This window comes from Coccinella septempunctata, chromosome 2 (assembly GCF_907165205.1).
Source record: "Coccinella septempunctata chromosome 2, icCocSept1.1, whole genome shotgun sequence".
Classification (NCBI taxonomy): Eukaryota; Metazoa; Arthropoda; class Insecta; order Coleoptera; family Coccinellidae; genus Coccinella; species Coccinella septempunctata.
The window spans coordinates 39,246,623-39,267,968 of NC_058190.1; the positions used below are offsets into that span (position 1 = coordinate 39,246,623).

The following is a 21,346-nucleotide window of genomic DNA, read 5'->3' on the forward strand; positions in this document are numbered from 1 at the left end:
TTACTTGCTTTTATTGGTTTATCTGAAACATCTGAAATACTTGTGTACATAAATTACTTATTTCTATGAAACTATGGTATGTGCTCAAAATGAACATTTTGAGGCGAATATTCTTGAAATGAATTGATGGCGGGTCTGTCATTCCTATCTATTGTTGAGCAGTGTTCTCTACATACTGTTCAGAAACAGCAACAACAACATAGTTCAATAAACTCAATCAAATTCGAATCTTTCGTTTCGTCCTTATAGACCACCAAGTTAATGAAATGCGGCTAGCAAAGAATTCCCTTTTCGTATAACCAAAGAACACTGGCAAAAAGAAGAATGAATTGAACAAGCATGTAATCTGTAAATGGTAGATACACAAAGATTCCTTGCTTCATTCCGGTCCATGAAGCTCCAACTACGGTACCATAAAATCATGAATAATGTATGCCCAATATAGTTGTTATCGCATTATGTTTTATGATATATCGTTACGGATTATTAAACGTTCAAGTTCTTCTTTTTTCTGCATAGTAAGGAGGCAAGAGTGTGCAACAGTCAAAATACAGGTGATGAAACAAATTGCTACCATTAAACTTAATAAAACGATCGATGAGGAATTCGAGAAATGCCGAAAGAAGTGTCTGGAAACTGTTGGATGATATGACATTCCAATATGCTAATATTCGGAACTTTATGGAGACGAAATTTCAAGTTTACATGTTTCGAATTATTTATGGTCTGCTTGGGCATTCGATTACATCCTATAGAAATGCTGGATAGTCCGTTATGGTTTATTACTTTCAATATTAAAGTTTGAATCGAGAAGGAAATAAGAATTACCTATAACACCCCTGAAATTTCAACATTTGGTTGAGAATGTTTTCATTGACTATGAAAGAAAGTACAATAGATCTTGAAATTCACATATGATTTAAGATTTTATGTAATATATTTATAACATAATATTCATAAAAAAATAAATTATTTTTTCTGGTATTTTGGTGGATTCTTGTACTTGGGTTGTTAGAATTCCTGTTTATGTTAAATTGAATAAATAAATAAAAAATATATATTTCGTTGACGGAGCTAGCATAAAAATAATTAATTATCTAAACAGAAAGGTGCTCGATGCAAAAGAAGAAAGAGTTCATCAAACAATGAGGAAAACTTATATAGGGTTTTTTAAAGATGCGACAAAAAATAAAAATAAACATTTTTTGGAACTTCATCTCTGCCTCCTTTTCAGAATATACAGGGTGTCTGTAAACAAATGCGATGGACTTAGGGAGATGATTCCTCGATGAAAATAAGCAGAGGTAGTTCCTATAAATTTATTTCGAAATCGACCTCCCTTCCAAGATACAGACTTTGGAAGGCGATGACAAGTTGATAGTTTTTTATTTTTTTGACTAGTTCTAAAAAACATTGAGTCATAAAACTAGACATTATATGAAACACTAAGTAGATGTTACTCACACAATTTTTTCAGATCTTATAACTTTATTATTAGGGGTTGAAAATAACAACGCCTTATGATTTTCCTTCAAAAATTGTTTTTGTGAGATAGATTTTCGAGAAATAAAATTCTCTTATGGTTTCCCATTCAATTCTGGAGAAAAAAGTCTGTTGCAAAATTTCGATGCAGTCGATACTTTTCTCGGAATAAGTAAAAACTTACATTTTGCATAATACATTTGTAGTTTGAAACCCAATTCTCTGAAACCTTGGAGTGAAACGATTGGGTTTAGGGCATTAGATCAACCGTCAAAAGTTTTGGACACCCTAAGTTTTCGGATAATGTGTTTTTCAACAGAAAAATCATTTCTCGCTAGAGAAACACCACTTAAAATCTTTAAGAGGAATTGAGTTAATAAAAGAGCCCACTAACAAGAAGCATCTCATAAATATTTGCAGCAGTCGGATTTTTATAGGCGAGATTTCAAATAAGAAGAATTCTTTGTGATTTATTTACCCATTCAGTTGTCCCATTGACAAGTACTTCGTTGAGTAATACATTAATGATTTTTCGTGTAATAGGATGTTGAGTTTAGGGATGTCCAAATAAGCATCGATATCAACTCGAAAAATTTGTCAATTAGTAAAAAAGGGTGTCTACTAAGATGAAGCGAAGTTGTTCGAAAAAATTATAATATTTCGTGCAGAAACATAGTCAAATATAAAATGGGAACTTTACTCGTTGGTGAAATTGAAAGGCAGGAATTATTAAAATTTTCGTTGTGATGATACTATGTCATTATTATAAATGAAAGAATAAGGTCTTATGCCTACTGTTCGTTTTAGTTCAAATGACCTCATTCAGTAGGGATTACTATCCTGACTTTTAACAATCGCAATTTTGCAGTTGAAATCCTTTCTCTGAAACTTTCTAGTGTTTGTCGTTAAGAGGTTTTTACTGCATATTTAATGAACACGCATAAACATAACCAACAAAAAGGAATTTTGTATGTTGGATTTGGATCATTAGACCAAGTGCACCTCTATTAATTGGATAAACTCTCGAAAGTTTTCAGAGAATAAGGCATCCGCTGCAAATTTACGTTTTGCAACAGGTTGGGCGGGTTTTGAGGGGTTATAACCCCTAAAATCTCCACTAAAACATACAGTAGGCGAATGACCTTGTTTTTTGTTGAGAATGATGAAGTGATATTACATTATCTAAAATTTCAACGAAATATTGAGCTTTCTTCTCGTAACAATATCTATATGCATCTTTGATATAGAACACTGAACAAAGGATGAAGAGAAGGCTCAAAAAGCAGTACTATATTGTACGAAAATGTAAAGGGTGGGCAAAATTCGTTGTCTACTGAGGGAATCTCGAGATCTTTATCAGAGAAACAAAGAATGGTGAAAATCGTTTTCGAGTTATTGGCAAAAAATTAAATTTTGACGATTTCGAAAAGTTCCCAGAACTTTTTTGTTTTAAAGTTACAGATCTGAAACTTGAACCTTCTACATTCTTTTTTACGTAGAATCCACTGACGAGTACCAAATATTTTTTCATTTCGAAACATCAAGGGAACTTTCGTTTTTTTTAATGCAAACTTTTATTGAATTTGATATTTTTGAATTGGAAGAAGGGTTCTGTCAGTAGAATCTACGTATAAAAGTGATTGAGAAGGTCCAAGTTTCAGATCTGTAACTTCAAACACAAAAAAGTTACGAGAACTTTTCGAAATCGTCAAAATCACAATTTTTCTTTATAACTCAAAATCTAGAAATGATAGGCCGGTTCTGTTTTCAGATTTGGATTAGTCATGAAAAAAAGAGCTAGAGAATGTGCTAGCTAGCTGCTATAGTTCTCGAGATCCCCTCAGTAGACAACGAATTTTGCCCACCCTGTACAGTCTACATCTCGAACCAATAATTCAATCTGATTAGTAGGAAGCTGAATCCTGTAATTATAAAGGATAATTGGGAAAATTTTATCCATAAAATCCTGAGTAGAAAATTTGAAGATTTAATCCAAAAAACCCAGATAAAATATGTCTCCTCTCTGAGGGGTATTTCATTTGACAATTTTGAAATTATTTATGTCCAGTAGCATTTGACGATTTGACCTATTGTTGTCATCTTTGGCAGGAAATATAGATCCAATAAACACTACTTTTACCAGTGAGGTACAACAGAGGTAGGTTTCTGTTTAATATCTCCCAAATTCTATGACATACACTGGTGGTGTTGCAATCTCATCACAATATTTTGACTCTCCAATGTTTCGTGTGTAAATACTGTATTCTTTTTTCATTAAGATAGCAATTATTTTTTTCGAGATATTCCAAGTTGAACATGAAACTGCCCTGGAGTTATACTCCCATATAACTCATATTCATCATGTGTTACTATCACTAGAATTTATCGACACTGGTTCAATGCTCAAAATTCACTCCAAATCTGTTTTCAAACATCCTGATACAGAGCGTAATAAATCATAACGAAGAATGGGTATAAAATGAATTACGATCGTATGAAAATTCAATCGGATTTAGCTGAACGAAAAGGCGTTGATTTCCGATGAAAACCTACGCCCTGCGACGGATAGCTATCAACTAATAAATCCACATTAACTCGTTTTGTTCGCCCCTAGGCAATGCTTCCAAGATCTATAAAATATACAGTTAGTGACAATAACACCTAATTATATGCTCTTAAAAGAGCCTTTATTTATGCTCATGTTACTATCCTGCCAGAGACCTATGATTATTTCATGGGTGGTGTATAAGCGTATGATATTTTTCATTTCAATTTTTGCTTGTCAAGTGTAGAATATTTCGAGAAGTTCCCTACCCAATTTTAAATGTCCGTTGATGAATGTTCCACTGACGAAACAGATGACATTTTCGAAGAACCGGTAACGTCATTCTATTTGACGAATGTGAGGCTTAAAAACTGGTTTTATAAAGATATAGGGTGCCCAATTTAATGGTGAGTTTATGAGGACTTACTAAGAACTAATATTTTAGACTGAAACCAATCTCAGAGGCAGATAGCAATCACGTGCACGTCATTTACCAATTAGGTTGGTCCTTTTCTTAGTTCTCAGTAACTCTGCATGAGCTGTCTCTGAAATCGAGTCGATTGCATCTTAAATACTAAATATTCTACGATCTACTTTTTGATATTTTATCATAAAAAAAAGTTTAGGAATTTTTGAACATTTTTTGTCATAATTCTCGAGATGCTCTCAGTGAGTAGTCATCGAAATTGGAACACTCTGAAGGAATTAAAGCCTCAAATTGATTTTTCTTTACAAATACAAAAGTTTAAATGCGAATTCCTCTTCCACTCCATCCACAAAATGATTCATTCCATATTTCCAATACATATCATAGGTCCTTATGACTAATGATCAATTATGAAAGTATGACGATGATTTAATCCTCTGAACCTATGTTTTATGGCACCCATTATGTGATAAAATGCGCATATGTAGGTACCCCAATGCAAAACCTCCCAATACTTATTATAAAAAGATTATGAAAACATCGGAAGAAGTTCAAATTAACATATAGCACATGTAGGATTCATCAACCAGCCATAGAGACATTTATTAATTATAGACCATAAAAATCCTCACATAAAAAAATACGCGATATGTCCAAATTAGATACCTCAAAAATCTAAGAGAATGTTGCACTATTCGTCAGAACTGGTTTCGCATTCCAGACAATTTTGCGGTAATTTTTTCCGACGTTCTGAACAGAATTATGAACTAAAAGAAACGAGTTTCTACAGGATAGAAAGAAATTCGGAGAATTGTAGTAGACTTTGGGATGTGAGATCGGTTTTATGAGCAAACGGAGGATATTGACATCTTCGACAAGATATACATTGTTGGGACCAGAATTTTCGTGAGACGAATTATCCGAGGAACCATAATTTGAATTATAACAACGACGATTATCAAAAAGAAAATCTATGAAAAATCAATTTAGGGCCGGTTTTGTTTGGGGTCAGCAAAAATCCTTGATCCTTGAGATTTCTGTTTAGGAATAATCCGAAAATTTTGAGTTTTGATGAATTTTCTGCCGAAACATCAGTGTTATAATACTATATATACTCCATTCACTTTTATTTTAGCAGTCGATTGGCCATGGAAATTTGACACATTTCACTGTGTATAGTACAAAAATGTGGGGTTATGACGCTTGTCAAAACATTTTTGGGTTTTAAATCAACGCTATGTTGCCCGTTCTACGTAAAAGTTTCTGTTATTACGTATTTTATCACAATGTCGAATCTCTTCAGAAAATATGTGACGAACATAATTGAAGTTTATACAAACTGATTGAAGGCATACCAAATCCAGTTATTTGCATGGAAAATACAAGAGATCAGTATAATATCATAATATGCACTAGCTTGAGGAGAGTTAATGTTCGTTATCTTCTTTGGCTAAAGTTTGAATACGTTACATCAATTGTAGATTTCAAAAATATTAACCCGAAGATGAAATGCATTTGATGCAGTGGTTGGGAATGGGGGGATTAACAGATAATTACAAGAATGTTAAATTCTTCAACAAACATCATCTTGCATCAATATAAGTAAAAGAAATTTAAGGAAGTTTCAAGTCAAGATGAACTCCACAAAAATTTCACATGAATAAACAATAAACAGGACAACTGGCGCGTATTTCCGTTGACTCACCCTGTAGAGCGTTCATTGTTTAAATGCTTCTATAGTTTGTTGATTTCTTCCGAGGAAAAGATATCCTGGATTCCATTTGTCCATCGGCTCGCATATAACCAGGAAAGGAATGGATAATAAAAATCTCAACAAATCGTTTTGTTCAGTTTTAATTGGCACATCAAGGACTGCTGAATTCCTTGGAATTATTTTCCTCTACAATAATTTATTGAATAAGTGGGGTTTACCCAACCCATAAAAAATTCAGGGATTATGACAAACATGCAATTATTGTATCGAAATACTTGACATTCATTACCTTTCAGAGGAAAATCTTGATTAATTATCTGCTAAATAAACATGTTAACTGCATAGGAAATATATGTGACAGCTCCCACAAGATGATTTGAACGACATACATTAAAGTGGGTTATTAATGATATTATCAACGGGGTGTGATCATAATTGAATGATCAATGTTTATGATACACGTTACGATAAATGCTGAAATATTGTGAAACACTATTTGAACTAACCAAAGGCCAAAACATATTGAAATATCAGTTAATAGATACACTATGGAGTATTTCTGGCAATTCAGCCTAAGCTAAAAAATAAGGTGCAATATTTTTGATGCAGCGAATTGAAAAAACCAATAGTTAAGTACCGGAAGGGTAAATTCAAGGATTTTAACCTTCAAAATCCGTCAATAGCTCCACGAGTTGGGAGAATTATTGTCGGAGGTTACCCAGTTTCTCAACAAATTTCATCTCTCCAAATTCGAATGCCTGCTAATTTCAACAGAGAACAGAATGTCATATTTTGGGTAAAAATTCAAAGGTTTAGTTATTGGTATTCCTATGAAAAAAAAATGTTGGAAGCAGGTCACATATTTTTGAATATTTCTGGTGAGGACGTTTTTTCTCGAAAAAAATTTTCAATACTGCCATTATGTATACTCCATTCACATTTATTTTAGCAGTCGGTTGGCCATGAAATAATTTTCTCAAGTTTTTGTAACGAGAACGGAGTACTGTTGGCACTCATGAAATGTCGTTAATGTCATAACGCCGTTGCCACCACTAATATCAGTTTTTATAACGGAAATGCCGGAAGTGAAAGAGAAGATAGGGTTTCAGGAAGTGCTATTTAGAATTCAAATCCGCTCATTCAAATAGTTATACCCTGATATTCTAAAATCCACAATACGTCAGACGGTAGCAAACATATTCAATGTAAGTGAATTTATATAACGTTTCATCTGAATCTAAACGACTTATATTTCAGCTGAATATTTCCACAATCAGAAAGATTGTGAATGAAGAAAATGACAAAGAATTTCCTTCTATTGGGAGACCCAAAAAAGTGGTAGCATTTCAGAATTTTATGTTTGAGTGAAGTAATGTGAAAAGTTTACTACAGTATTTTCAATGAATATCATCGTAGAATAAGTTGCCGAAAATTGATTTTTCTATTTTTCATTTGACTTTTCCTATGCATTGTAAATGTCTTGAGATACCAATAAATACCTAATTGTTATTATTATATAAAAGTATTAAGATGAAATTTTACATTGTATACATATAGTTAAAAAATAGACTGTAACCGTGTCAATGACCTTTGAAGTCGAGACACTTAAACTAAATAAATAAATAATAAATAAATAATATTAAGATGAACACATATGCGCCAGTTGTCCTATTATAGGTTTATTTATGTGAAATTTTTGTTCAAAAGTGAAGTTCATCTTGACTTGAAACTTCCTTTAATTCCTTTTACTTATTTTGATGCATGATGCAAGATGATTTTTGTTGAAGAATTTAACATTCTTGTAATTATCGGTTAATTCCTTCGGGAGATTCCCATTCCCAACCACTGCATCATATGTATTTCAACTTCGGGTTAATATTTTTGAAATCTACAACTGATGTAACGTATTCAAACTTTAGCTAAAGAAGATAACGAACATTAACTCTCTTCAAGCTAGCACATATTATGATATTATACTGATCTCTTGTATTTTCCATGCAAATAACTGGCTTTGGTATGCCTTCAATCAGTTTGTATAAACTTCAATTATGTTCGTCACATAATTTCTGAAGAGATTCGACATTGTGATAAAATACGTACCTAATAACTGAAACTTTCACGTAGAACGGACAACATAGCGCTGATTTAAAACCCAAAAATGTTTTGACAAGCGTCATAACCCCACATTTTCATACTATACAGAGTGAAATGTGTCAAATTTCCATGGCCAACTGAGTGCTAAAATGAAAGTGAGTAGAGTTTACTTAGGTAATCACTATAAACAATATTATACAACAATCATTTCAATCCATTTTCTTCGGAAATTTCTATTAATCTACTATACCTGTTAGACAGCAAGACAACTAGGACAGGCACAGAAAGCGCAAAAATCCTCCACTGAAATCTTCTATTTAACATCCTGGTTTCCCAGAGACTTCATTGGAGTTCCTTTATCACAGTGCATCACAGAACTGTCAACAAATAATCCTCACAAAAACTTCGTTCGCACTGAACAAAAAAAATATGATGAATCTTTCATGAAATATTCTAAAAATTCCTTCACACACCTCGTTCGAACCAGCTCGAATGAAGACCTCAAATCTCTTGTTTGAAAAGCAATAGACTTGTTCATATTTATTCTCGGTTAATAAACTCAAAAGACAACATTATCTGGTGTTTCCTTCCCGTCGATTCCTTGAGTGAATTTTGTCGGAACTTAGATGTCGGGCACACACAGGAGAAGGTACCAACCGTGAATGAAATCGATGAAAATGTGGCCATATATTCGATATTAAACGTTTTATGGCCGGCAATAAATGATGCAGTTGATTAACTTCTTATATGTCTGAACAGGTGAAAATTTTACAGTGTTGGGGTATTTTTGTTTGTATACGAATATAGTATGTTTTGATGGGTAACACGTGTATCATAATTTCTGATTTCGGTTTATTGTTCCGTATATCTAGTCAGGCAAGGATAATTTCAAAAAGAATTTAATTTTTGTTTTACATGAATAATATGTAGTTTAAGAATTATCATTCATTCTGAAATCAAAATTGTGCTAATGAAATAACCTGGAGAGTAGTATTCAATGTTTTATTTCCAATAATTTTCGAAATCTACACTCTATGAGCAAAATGACTCCAAAATTATATAAAAATTATTATAAAAACTTATCATATAAAAAGTGTTCCTAAATTGGAGATACATATAAACGAAAAGGGGAGATTTCTTAAGTAATTTTAAGAATAAAAGTCCCATAAACATGGCATCGCGAAAGTTTCGTTTTCGAGATACAGGGTGTCGAAGTTTGAATTTTTAGATCGGTATTAAAACAAGTTGTAAGAACACATTCATTATTAGAAATACCGAGTTTAATTTGATGTGTCGAAACTAACAATTCATCACAGCTCACTAACTGAATTTTTATGACAATTTGGATATTTTTGAGGATTTCGAGAGAATTGTCATAAGTTTTTTTTCGAAATCGATACCACATACGACAAAACTACAGTAGAAGATGAAGTTTAGTTTAACAACAAAATTTTTTTCACATCTTTTCAATTCAACAGTGACACATAAAAAAAAAGGTTCTGGAAGAAAACAACAAGGGTCAGTGTTCAAGAAAAAATATCAGCTGTAGATTAGCGAAATTGGCATATTACATAGTGTGCACTATCACATCAATTATTATATTTATACCAAAACTTAGTTGAATATCTTGTGAAGTGTATAGATACTATAAGAGAAAAACTTGAAAAAAATTCTTACTTTAACACCCTGTGTCTCGAAAAGTGATCGTTTGCGGTCCCATGATTATAAAACTGTTTTTTCAAAAAGGAATATTTTCTTTTGTACCTCCAATTTATGTATATCATCTGTATATCAAATTTGGAAAAAGCTGCATCCCCATGTATTATATTCTCTTACATCTGAAAGTGTAGAATTTTTCAGAAACTCGCAAAATACAGGGTCATCGACTCGTACAAATATTTTAACAGTAGATTTCTGAATCGGCCCTCATAAAATAGCTATTTTAAGTTTTCATAATGAACTGGGCCACCACAGGAAAAATAAAATTACCTTCAGAATAACTAGCTATAAATCTGTGACACTACACATTTGTGGATCTTCTGAACAGAATTGTATTCAGCCAATGTACCCATTTTTTCAAATTTCACAGATACTTTTTAATTTTTGAACATCAAATTACTCGAAAACAGCTTATTATACGAGAAAATATACTTTTATTTTACTAAACGTCCAAATATTCATTAGATAGCGTCCAACTCAGTTTCAAGAGTTGGGTTTTTTGAATTTTTCATATTTTTATGGTACGTAATGGTCATAATGGGAAAACTGGAAGACGTAGGTGATATCTTGTGTTCGAAAAGATTCGTCAAATAAATGAAGAACTTTATTCCTAAATTTATTTCATTCGATAAAACCGCCTGTGAGATAGAACTAAAAGTAACATTGTTTGAACTAAAATTGAATTTTTTTAGATTTTTCAACAGCCTGTATATTTCAAACCCAACCGATTCGGAAAAAAATGGTGAAGGAAGAAAGTGATTCTTTTGACCTCAAGAATCTACTATTGAAATATTTGTAGGAGACAGAGACTCGCCCTGTAAATATACATAACATTGAATATTAACCCCCATGAAGGAACAATCAAGTTCAACAAATTGAAGCTACTGTAGCTCAAAGCTAACAGATAAACAATAAGGTTCAAATATGCGAAAACAGTCAGAGCTTGTGGTAAAAAAATTATATTTACTGAATTTGGGGAAGGATGTGCATCAGATTTCATAAGCCTAATATCAGTAGTTTCGAATTGAGTTTTCTTATTCTTAGTTCCCAACGTTCAACCCTCAAGATAAGGAAGTCAGGATGGAACTCTACGATTTTAGTTCAAAATATTATTAATTCACCCTTCATTGTTCTCTATAAAATGTTGAAATGATTCTTCTCCCTTTTCAATCTCAAAGTTTCAGTCAAACGAAACTACCCAAATTATATGAAAGATAACGAAATATTATGGTAACTGGATATAAATTTTTTTGTGAGTTATTTTCAAAACCCTGCGCTCCAAAATTCTTGAATCTGGCACCAGAAGTTTAGGAAATGTTTTTCGTATTTCATCATGATTGTAATAAATTGTTTCCGAATGACCGCTGTGATTTTTGTAACTAATTTTATTATTAATTAATCTCTAGCAGTTTTCGAGAAAAATCTCAATAGCGAATAGGTTTTTTCGTTCATTTTTCTGAACCCAAATGTCACAAAACCGTAGCTTTGATAATTTAGGGGAGGGGTGTGTGTTTAGATTAAATAATCGTTAATATTGTCGGAAATAAATGACGAATGGAAATTATATCGAAATATTAGCGTCAAAATGTTGCAATCTCGGACTATATCGCATATTGTATGACTTAAGTAAAATTTACAGCATCCATAACCGCGCTGATCGACCAATAAACCTATAAACTGTTTTTTTTTTATTACGCCCGGCTTTATTGTTTTGATAACGAACAATAATTCGACCATAAAATTCAGTGAACATTTCCGTTCCTGAATCTGCGACACCACCGTTCTGCCGTTTCAATATTTTTCTTTATTTACCTATAGAATGGAAATTGTTGACTGGCAACATTCCACTTGATGCTAGCCTGGCGATTCCTCAGATGATCGATGTTACGAAATGTGAATAAAATCGTAAACAGATTACTTGAATTTGTGAGATTCCTCATATGGTAATTCGAAAATTTTCAATATTCATGCATGATTTATAGGTTGCGAATGTTGGTGTTGAATGTAGCTCAACAACAGTTCGACATGTCTTTATTGTCGCTCTATTTGGATGCGTTGCTTGAGGATATGGTTTTTATGACCCTGTAGAGCCAAGGATTGATATGATATACCACAAGAATTTAGACACTCGACGAGGTTATTAAATTATTATTACTAGTCCTACTATTCTATCACCTCCGGTGTCAGGTAGAAAAGCCAGAAGAAGATTCCATTGTTTCAATAAATATTTCAATGATTAGGTTTTCCTACAATATTACCTACTTCAATATAAAGTGTATAAATTCTACAAAAATTTTTTACGTTCAATCCCATACAATTCAGATGCAATATTGATGCTTTTTAAATTTTATATTTATGTAAAATTTGAAAATAATTGAACTCTGTACATGGTCCATAACTTTGTTTCCATACGCTTGTATGGAGACAAAGTTGTATGAAAGAAAGGTCGATAGCTTTATCGACCTTTCTTTCATACAATATATCCGACAATGGGCACATCCTGAAAATACTCTCATCTATACAGGGTGAGTCTTCGACTCATACAAATATTTTAAGAGTAGATTCTTGAGGTAAAAGAAACACTTCTTTCTTATACCATTTTTATCGATTCGGCACTGATAAAAAGATATAGGCCCAGTTGCAGGAAAGTTCATTAAGATTTGATGTCCTATCAAAATTTTTAAACTGTCATTTTTGAAGGGCAAAATGGAGGATTAAGATTGCCTTTTTAAGTTTTCATAATGAGGTGTGACACCCCTGGAAAAACAAAACTATACTTCATTCAAATTTATTTTAGCAGTCGGTTGGCGATGAAATAATTTTCTCAAGTTTTTGTAACTAGAACGAAGTTAGGTTGGCACTCATGAAATGTCGTTAATGTCATAACGCCGTTGCCACAACTAATATCAATTTTATTACAATATTATTACGGAAATGCCGAAAGTGATTGAAAAAGGAGACAGGGTTTCAAGTGCTATTTAGAATTCAGGTCCGCTCATTCAAATAGTTATACCCTGATATTCTAAAATCCACAATACGTCAGACGGTAGCGAACATACTCAATGTAAGAGAATTCATATAATGTTTCATCTGAATCTAAACGACTTATATTTCAGCTTAATATTTCCACAATCAGAAAGATTCTGAATGAAGAGGATGACAAAGAATGTTCTTCTATTGGGAGACCCAAAAAAGTGGTGGCATTTGAGAATTTTATGTTTGAGTGAATTAATGCGAAAAGTTTACTACAGGATTTTCGATAAATGTCATCGGATTCTATTTTTCATTTGACTTGTCCTATACAATGTAAATGTCTTAAGGTACTGATAAATATCTAATTATTATTATTACATCAATGTATTAAGATGAATAGCCACAAATACGCGCAAGTTGCCCTGTTACTTGTTTATTCATGTGAAATTTTTGGTCAAATGTGAAGTTCATCTTAACTCGAAACTTCCTTCAATTCCTTTTACTTATATTGATGCAAGATGATTTTTGTTGAAAAATTTAACATTCTTGTAATTATGTATCTGTTAATTCCTCATTCCCAACCACTCCATCATATGCATTTCATCTTCGGGTTAATATTAATTTAATAAGAAATTCGACATTGTGATAAAATACGTAATAACTTTTACGTAGAACGGGCAACATAGCGTTGATTTAAAATCCAAAAATGTTTTGACAAGCTTCATAACCCCATATTTTCGTACTATACAGAGTGAAATGTGTCAAATTTCCATGGCCAACCGACTGCTAAAATAAAAGTGAATGAAGTATACGTTCAGAATAACTAGCTTAAGCTGTGACACTGACACTTTGACACTGATATCTGTGGATCTTTTAAAAAGAGTTACATTCGGTCTAAGTGCCCAATTTTTCGAATTTCAGGCTCAATCTTTATTTTTGAACATCAAATTACTCGAAAACGGCGCATTATACGAGACAATATGATGAATACTTTTATTTTACAAAAACGTTCAAATATTCATTGTATAGCGTCCAGGGCAGGAAGACCTAGAGGTCTTCAGTCCTTTGAAACATTGTTCCAATAAAGTTTATTACTACAACTATAGCGTCCAACTTAGTTCCAAGAATTAGGTTCTTTGAATTTTTGTTATTTTTATGGTACGTAATTTTCATAATGAGAAAACTGGAAGACGTGGGTGATATCTTGTATTCGAAAAAGATTCATCAAATAAATGAAAAACCATATTTCGAAATTCATTTCATTCGATAAAACCGTTCGTGAGACTAACGCTAAAAATATTTTTTTTTCTTTTGACCTCAAGAATCTATTGTTAAAATATTTGTACGAGTCGAAGAATCACCCTGTATACGGAATTTCCAAAAATAAAATACACACAGGATTTGTTGCTTCGAGAGTTTTTTAAATGACCCAGGGGTGCTTACATGGTCCTTTGCATAGAAAGCAGTGAAACTACAATTACTTAAAATTCGAATAGAAAATATATTTTTAAATATATTTATTTATATATTTATAAATACCCCCCCCCTTAAAAATTATTTCAAAATAATGAAATATAATATAATGAAAGTATTCAATAAGGTATTATATTTTTTCAGTGAAAAACTTTTTTTTAATCCAATAAAATCAAATAATCAAACAATTATCGGATGAAATTATCAGCTATATTTCTTTTTTGTTTGTTTTTATACATATTTTTCTTATAACAATATAAGTTTCTGAAAAATATTGCTCAAAAAAAAATTAAATACTTATACATGCACATATATGCAGATTCAATATAATTATAATTATATTAATTTATTCTGATCCAGAAATAAGTGAGATTAGAGCGTAATTACTATGAAACCCTTTCAGAATTTGCGAATGCGTGTAAATCAATAACAGAACATCGTGATATCCGGCATAAATATCGATACAACATGGATAACCCTCAACGAAGGTTGTATACGCATATTGCATATTCAATTCTCCTCTATATTCAATATTCAATTAAATACTTCTGCGCCGGAAAAATTTTCTGGAGAAAAATGGAATAATATATGCTTATGTAAATATAAATCACTGCGTTATGATCAACATGATTTGTGCGGGAAAAATACATAATTACGACATCAATTTAATGGATCACTGGTGAATTGATAATGATTACATATATTCCCAGACCAGAAAGATATTTATTCTTATTTGTACATATGTGCATTCATGCATATTCTTGATATCTTGAATTATTGCTAATAAAATTTTTCGACAAGATCTTTTTGACATGAAGGTGTTTTTTTCACTTGGAAACGGATATACAAGGGAACACTCAATTTATATTATGTTGTATTGAAATAATGGATATTTAATTCGAAAAAATACAATGGTCGATTTATTGGACAGAATTTTTGCACCAGATCCTGTTCTACCTATTCACAAAAGTAATATTTTTTACTATGTAGATATAAAAATATTTTTTTTTCGAAATCGGTTTATTTTCTTCGAAATAGTTAAATTTGAACATCAAATACCTCCCAATTCATAAGGAAGATGAAACAAGAATAAGATGATATTGAGGGGAAAGTTTTATTGAAAAAAAAAAGTTCTATACCATACAAACATACAATGTCGAGCAGACTAATAATAAAAGTTGAATTTTCTAGGCTTACATTTATGTAAGCAGGCCAATTTTTGAAGACAGAGTGAGAATTATGGTTCTAAGGATCTCCATTTGCCTGTAAACATTATCTGAGGTGTTATTCATTCAACATACCACATTTGAATATTCAGATTTATTCTCATTTCACGCCTTATCGAAATTGAAAAATATTGGCCGCTTTTAAGAATATAGAACTACTGGTAGTAGTTCAAGTTCAAGGTTGTCACCTCTGACCAGTAATTCTAGGAAAACATGTTTTTTTTTTAAATATCATTTCCAAAGTATTCAAGAGAATTGGTCAGGAAAAACGTTGTTCAGAGTTTTTAATAAATAAATTATTTGAAGAAAGTTTCATTTTATGTTTATAATCATATGCAGAATGTGAATAAATGGTTTCAAAAAAAAATTAATGGTTGAATACGGCCGAAAAGTCTTTTCCCCACATATTATAACATGAAAAATCATTTTTTGATAGCTTGATTCATTTTGAACAAATCAGGTCCGCAAATTTGATTGAAGTGAGTGTTTTTGAAAAAAAAATAGTAGCGTGAGTCGTATAGCTTATGGAATTATCTTACAACTTAAATTAACCTAGAAGACAGATATCATGATGACATTAGACTTTATTGGGAAACACCACAAAACTTTTTTGATTGCCTACATGCACTCGTAGAATGTCTGCTCAATTTGATTTCCGTCCGTTTTCTGGTTTCTAAGAAACAAATTCTAAGCAGGGCTGCTCGAAGAAAAATTTATACAGGGTGAGCCTTTGACTCGTACAGAAATTTCAACAGTGGATTCTAGAGGTCAAAAGAAACATGTTTTCTCATACCATTTTTTGCGATTCGGCCCTGATAAAAAGATACAATAATAATAGCTTTATTGTCCAACAGCAAAAACCCATTTACAGGACAATATACATAAATCAAACATAATTATAATGAATATTCATTCGTTCCCCAAAAAATTCCGAATTGCTGTCTTGACAAGAGTTCTCCGTAAATATCTAGGCCATCACAGAACAAATTAAAGTTCTCACACATTTCAAAAATAGCTATTTTAAGTTTTCATAATGAGCTGTACCACCCCTGGAAAATCAGAATAACCTTCAGAATAACTATTTAAATCTATGACACTACACATATGTGGATCTTTTGAACGGATTTGCGTTCAGCCGAAGTACCCAATTTTCCGAATAGCACAGATATTTTTCATTTTTGAACGTCAAATTACTAATTAATAATTTTATTTCATAAAACATTCAAATATTCATTAAATGGTGTTCAACTTAGTTTCAAGAGTTGGATTCTTTGAATTTTTGGTATTTTTGTGAGAATGAGAAAACTAGAAAACGTGGGTAATATCTTGTGTTCGGAAAAGATTTATCAAATGAATGAAAAACTATATTCCGAAATTCATTTCATTCGATAAAACCGTTTATGAGAGAGAACTAACAATAACATTTTCTTATGGTTTTCCAACAGCCTGTATCTCTTAAACCGAGCCGATTCAGAAAAAATGGTAAAGGTGAAAAGTGTTTCTTTTGACCTTAAGAATTTACTTTAGAAATATTTCTACGAGTCAATAAATCACCCTGAAAAAAGAACCACACTGTTTTTACAAACCCCTTAAATTTTCCTGGAACTATTGATTTACACCCTGTATAATAAGAATATATTTTCTTTCGTTTCTACAGGGTCTCAGTGGTCTATTTTCAGAACTTCAGTTTCCTAAAATATGAAATCCCTTCTCTATGCCTATTTCATTGATTCCATGTTTTTGGCAATTTTTTGTGGAAAATCGTAAATATCTCCGGGAATAATGATAGTTAAGTACTAGACGAAAATACTCAGATAGGGATAGGGAAGCGAACAAAATTATAATGAATAGGTTGTACCAATTGAAAAAACGAAGCCTATAGTATTTTTTCGTATAAGCTGATACGTTGCAACATTCAAAATATTTTAAGTCAGATAGATCAGAAGCTTAAACCCTAGTACCCAAATTTTCAGAACAATCCTATGATAAGTTCTCCGTATAATATGGTTATATGCACCGAAAAAATTTTTTCTTATGGAAATGTTTTTGTTGGTTTTACCCCTCGACGTTTATTCCTATGTGGGCCTTTGCAATTATAGACAATCACAAATTGTTATGAAATAAATGTTTAACGATTTTGCGTTTATTCCAATCTGTTCTGTACTGGAAATATTGATAAAGGAACCAAAGCTGAAACATTTCTGGTCGAAAATTTCTTTGTATATTACGAAAAAATGAAAACGAGGAAACATCAAACACGTAAACAAAATATAAACGTAGACAAAAAATTGGTTCGTTAATTCGTGTATAAATAATTACCTAATTTTTACTAGTAAATAAATGGAAAATCGAGTTGTGTGAAGGAACTTACTACGCAATAAACATAAAAAAAGCAAAAATTACCACTGGAAAAATCTCCCAATTAAACTGAACACAAAACACCGTGCGGATCCGCGTGTAAACCACAAGAAGTCCCAGTCGATCGCGAAACTGTCAAAGCCTCGACGCCCGTGAAAATTTTCGAAAATTCCACTCACGTTCCTCCTGCCGCTCTTGCGACAGATAACATGAGGTTGATACTTGGTCTCTGAGATGCTGCGATTCTGTAGAAGTTGATACTCACCTGGTCGTGCTACCTGGCAATTTCGACCAATAGGAGGGCACTTTCGATGCTCCCACTTGGCCCCACTTGTCAGAATGTAGGTGATAATTGTCGATATGGTTGATTGGTTTGGTATTCACGAAGGAACAGGGGGTTAAGTGGTCGGAAATGTTTTGGCAGATTTTATCGGATGATTAACTGTTAATTTCCTCCTATTAACACTTGCGTTGGAGATAGCGCGGGGTTGAGATTAACGAGAATGAATTGAGAGTGTCGAATTGTATTGATATTGATGGCAATCGGTAGCGAAAACTCGAGGAGAGATTTATTTTGATCTGGATCAGGTAGGAATTTCAGGAATGAAATTTCAGCAACGTCTTAGAACAGTTATTAGTTTTATTTGAGGTCCTTTCGTTTGCATAAAAACTGTAGCACTTTTCTACACTCGATTTGATTTATACCAGTGTAGAGGAGGTGTAGTTTATCTACATCCCCTTTTGACTATGTGTAGATAACACACTACACTACACTGGTGTAAATCGAGTGTGGAAAAGTGCTTTTCATGCAAACGAAAGGACCTTATGTTCTGATCGCTCGAAACGAGAGTGTGATCCTGTTTGTGGTTTCACTGGGACAGATGAGACAATGAAATTGTGAATTATCATTATTATTTTTGAAACTGAATTGATCGAAATAAGAACAGAAGTTGTTCGACTTCACGATGTTCTCTATCACAAAACTTCATCGATAACTTGAAATTACAGGTGCCCATAAAGCTGATTTCTGCTTGTTTCAAATATTGAATTGATGTGAACGATACTTGATGAAAATTCTTAATTGAAACAAAAAGAAAATCACCTATACAGGTTAAGTCTCTGACTCATACAAGTATTTCAACAGTAGATTCTTCAGGTCAAAAGAAATGCTTTTTTCCTATTCCATTTCTACCTAATCGGCTGGGTTTAAAAGATACAGGCTGTTAAAAATCAATGAAGAAATGTTTTTTCTAGTTCTATTTCACAAACGAATCAAATAAATGTCGGAATATAGTTTTTCATTCTTTTTCGAACACAAGGTATCACCCACGCCTTCCAGTTTTATCATTATGACCATTACGTACCATAAAAATACCAAAAATTCAAAGAACTCAACTCTTGAAATTTAGTTGGATGATATCAAATGAATATTTGAACATTTTGTCAAATAAAAATACTTTTATTTTTTTATATTTTCTCGTATAATGCGCCGTTTTCGAGTCTTTAATTTGATTTTCAAAAATTAAAAAGTATCTGTGAAATTTGAAACATTGGGTACTTTGGCTGAATACAACTCTGTTTAAAAGATCCACAGATGTGTAGTGTCACAGATTTAGCAAGTTATTCTGAAGGTGATTTTGTTTTTCCAGGGGTGGCACAGCTCATTATGAAAAATTAAAATAGCTTTTTATCAGTGCAGAACCAAAATAATGGTATGAGAAAAAAGTGTTTCTTTTGACCTCAAGAATCTACTGTTTAAATATTTGTACAAATCGAAGACACACCCTGTATGTTTATGATTTCCACTAACATCAGTTGTTTAGTATCTCACCAAATTCAGAAAAAATGGAAAAAAAGGTGAACTCAGGTCCGTAGGAGGAGATTTTTGTATCAACCCTGTAATCGTGATGACAGCTACCCCTCTAAAATCTCAAATGGAAATGAGTATTGAGTGACACCTTTTTTGACTGCCTTTTCAAAAAGGCCTTACACTTGACTCTTTTCATTAGTACTTCCGAAAAATAAAAAAGAGAAGAATAGTTACAATCGCGAGTGTTGAAATGAAATATGAAAATAATAGAAATTTTTTTTATAAAAGATCTTCAAAATGTTATCCTTTATTTTGTAGACAAAAATGCCGTCCCTTACGTTTTGGAAAATCTCAATTCAAATTTCTCCGCATGCTGTGCGTATTCCTACTTTCAATTCTTCTGTATCCTGGGACTATTTTATACAGAACCAACTTTAAATGTCCCAGAGCAAAAAATATGTCGAGTCTGGAGAGCATGGTGGCCATTCAACTGACCCTCTTCTATCAATCCATTTCTTCTGGAAATTATTAGTGAGCCATTACTTCTCTGGATGAAAGTAATAAGTAAGGTGTCCATTAAGTTTGGTGGTGAATGAGGTCTTCTAGTAGAAGTATTTCGCCCTCCTCATCAATTTGATTCTCTAAACTTGCTGTTATTGCTATTATTTCTTCTAGTAAATTCAATTAAATAATAATAAGGTGTTCTTCAATAAATATAGGTGAACTGGTCATTCCAAGATACATGGATTGGTAGAAGATTCTTTCCTCTGAGGACATTCAACGTCTGTTATGTCATCCCGAGATATGGAAGAATTAAAGGTAAGAATAAGCACTGCATGTTTAACTTTTGTCTACAAAATAGTGGACAACATTTTGAAAATCTTCTATGGTAAAAAATTTCTCAGTATTTTCATATTTTTTTTGCAACTCTTGCTATCGTAACTATTCCACTCTTTTTTTTTCAGGGGTACTATCAAGAAAGGTGAAGTGTATGGCATTTTTGAAAAGACCTAAATATTTTAAGGGTGTTACCTACCAAATTGAAACGATTTTTGGTGAAATTATTTATTCTGAAAAGTTCTGTCGAGAAGAGACTAGAAATGCATTCTAGTGAAAAGATATTCATAAACAGTACTACCACTATTCAATCACAAAGATCGAAAGAGGTGTGGTCTGTTCAATAAACAATATATGACACACAGCCCACAAGTGCATCAGTGGTAGGCAGATCTAGAAATTTCGAAGGACGCTATGTTTCTCAACCAACTAATACAATATTTTGTAACGGTTTTCTGAAATTATACAGGGTCCTCAAAAATGATTGTAACGTATGGGCGTCAATTATGAAATTCTGTTACGGATAGATCAACTCCCTTTAGTAAAAAGCACCTCACAGTTTAATTCAAAGCCAACTCCCAGTTCATACTGTTTCTAGTGTTTCCACTCAGACTGATTGATCGATAAGTTTCAAAATCATTTAAGTACAGATATACGAAGATTATGCATAACTCGATAGGCAGCAACA

General features: G+C 32.4%; 1 protein-coding gene across 4 annotated transcripts in view; it reads right to left on the minus strand.

Moving 5' to 3' along the window:
- The window catches only part of LOC123306825 (protein Wnt-7b), a 108,871-nt gene extending 90,636 nt beyond the window's left edge, over positions 1-18,235 (minus strand). The window contains exons 1-2 of one of the 4 annotated variants that reach the window (XM_044888984.1): positions 18,057-18,235; positions 8,513-8,639 (exon numbers count right to left, since the gene is read on the minus strand). In XM_044888984.1, the coding sequence (XP_044744919.1) occupies positions 8,513-8,586 (74 nt within the window). In that variant the 5' untranslated portion in view covers positions 8,587-8,639; positions 18,057-18,235. Of the gene's footprint in view, positions 1-8,512; positions 8,677-8,735; positions 9,080-18,056 lie in introns of those variants that run through there. The other 3 variants (XM_044888982.1, XM_044888983.1, XM_044888981.1) reach the window with 3 other exon arrangements.
- Positions 18,236-21,346: the final 3,111 nt, after the last annotated feature.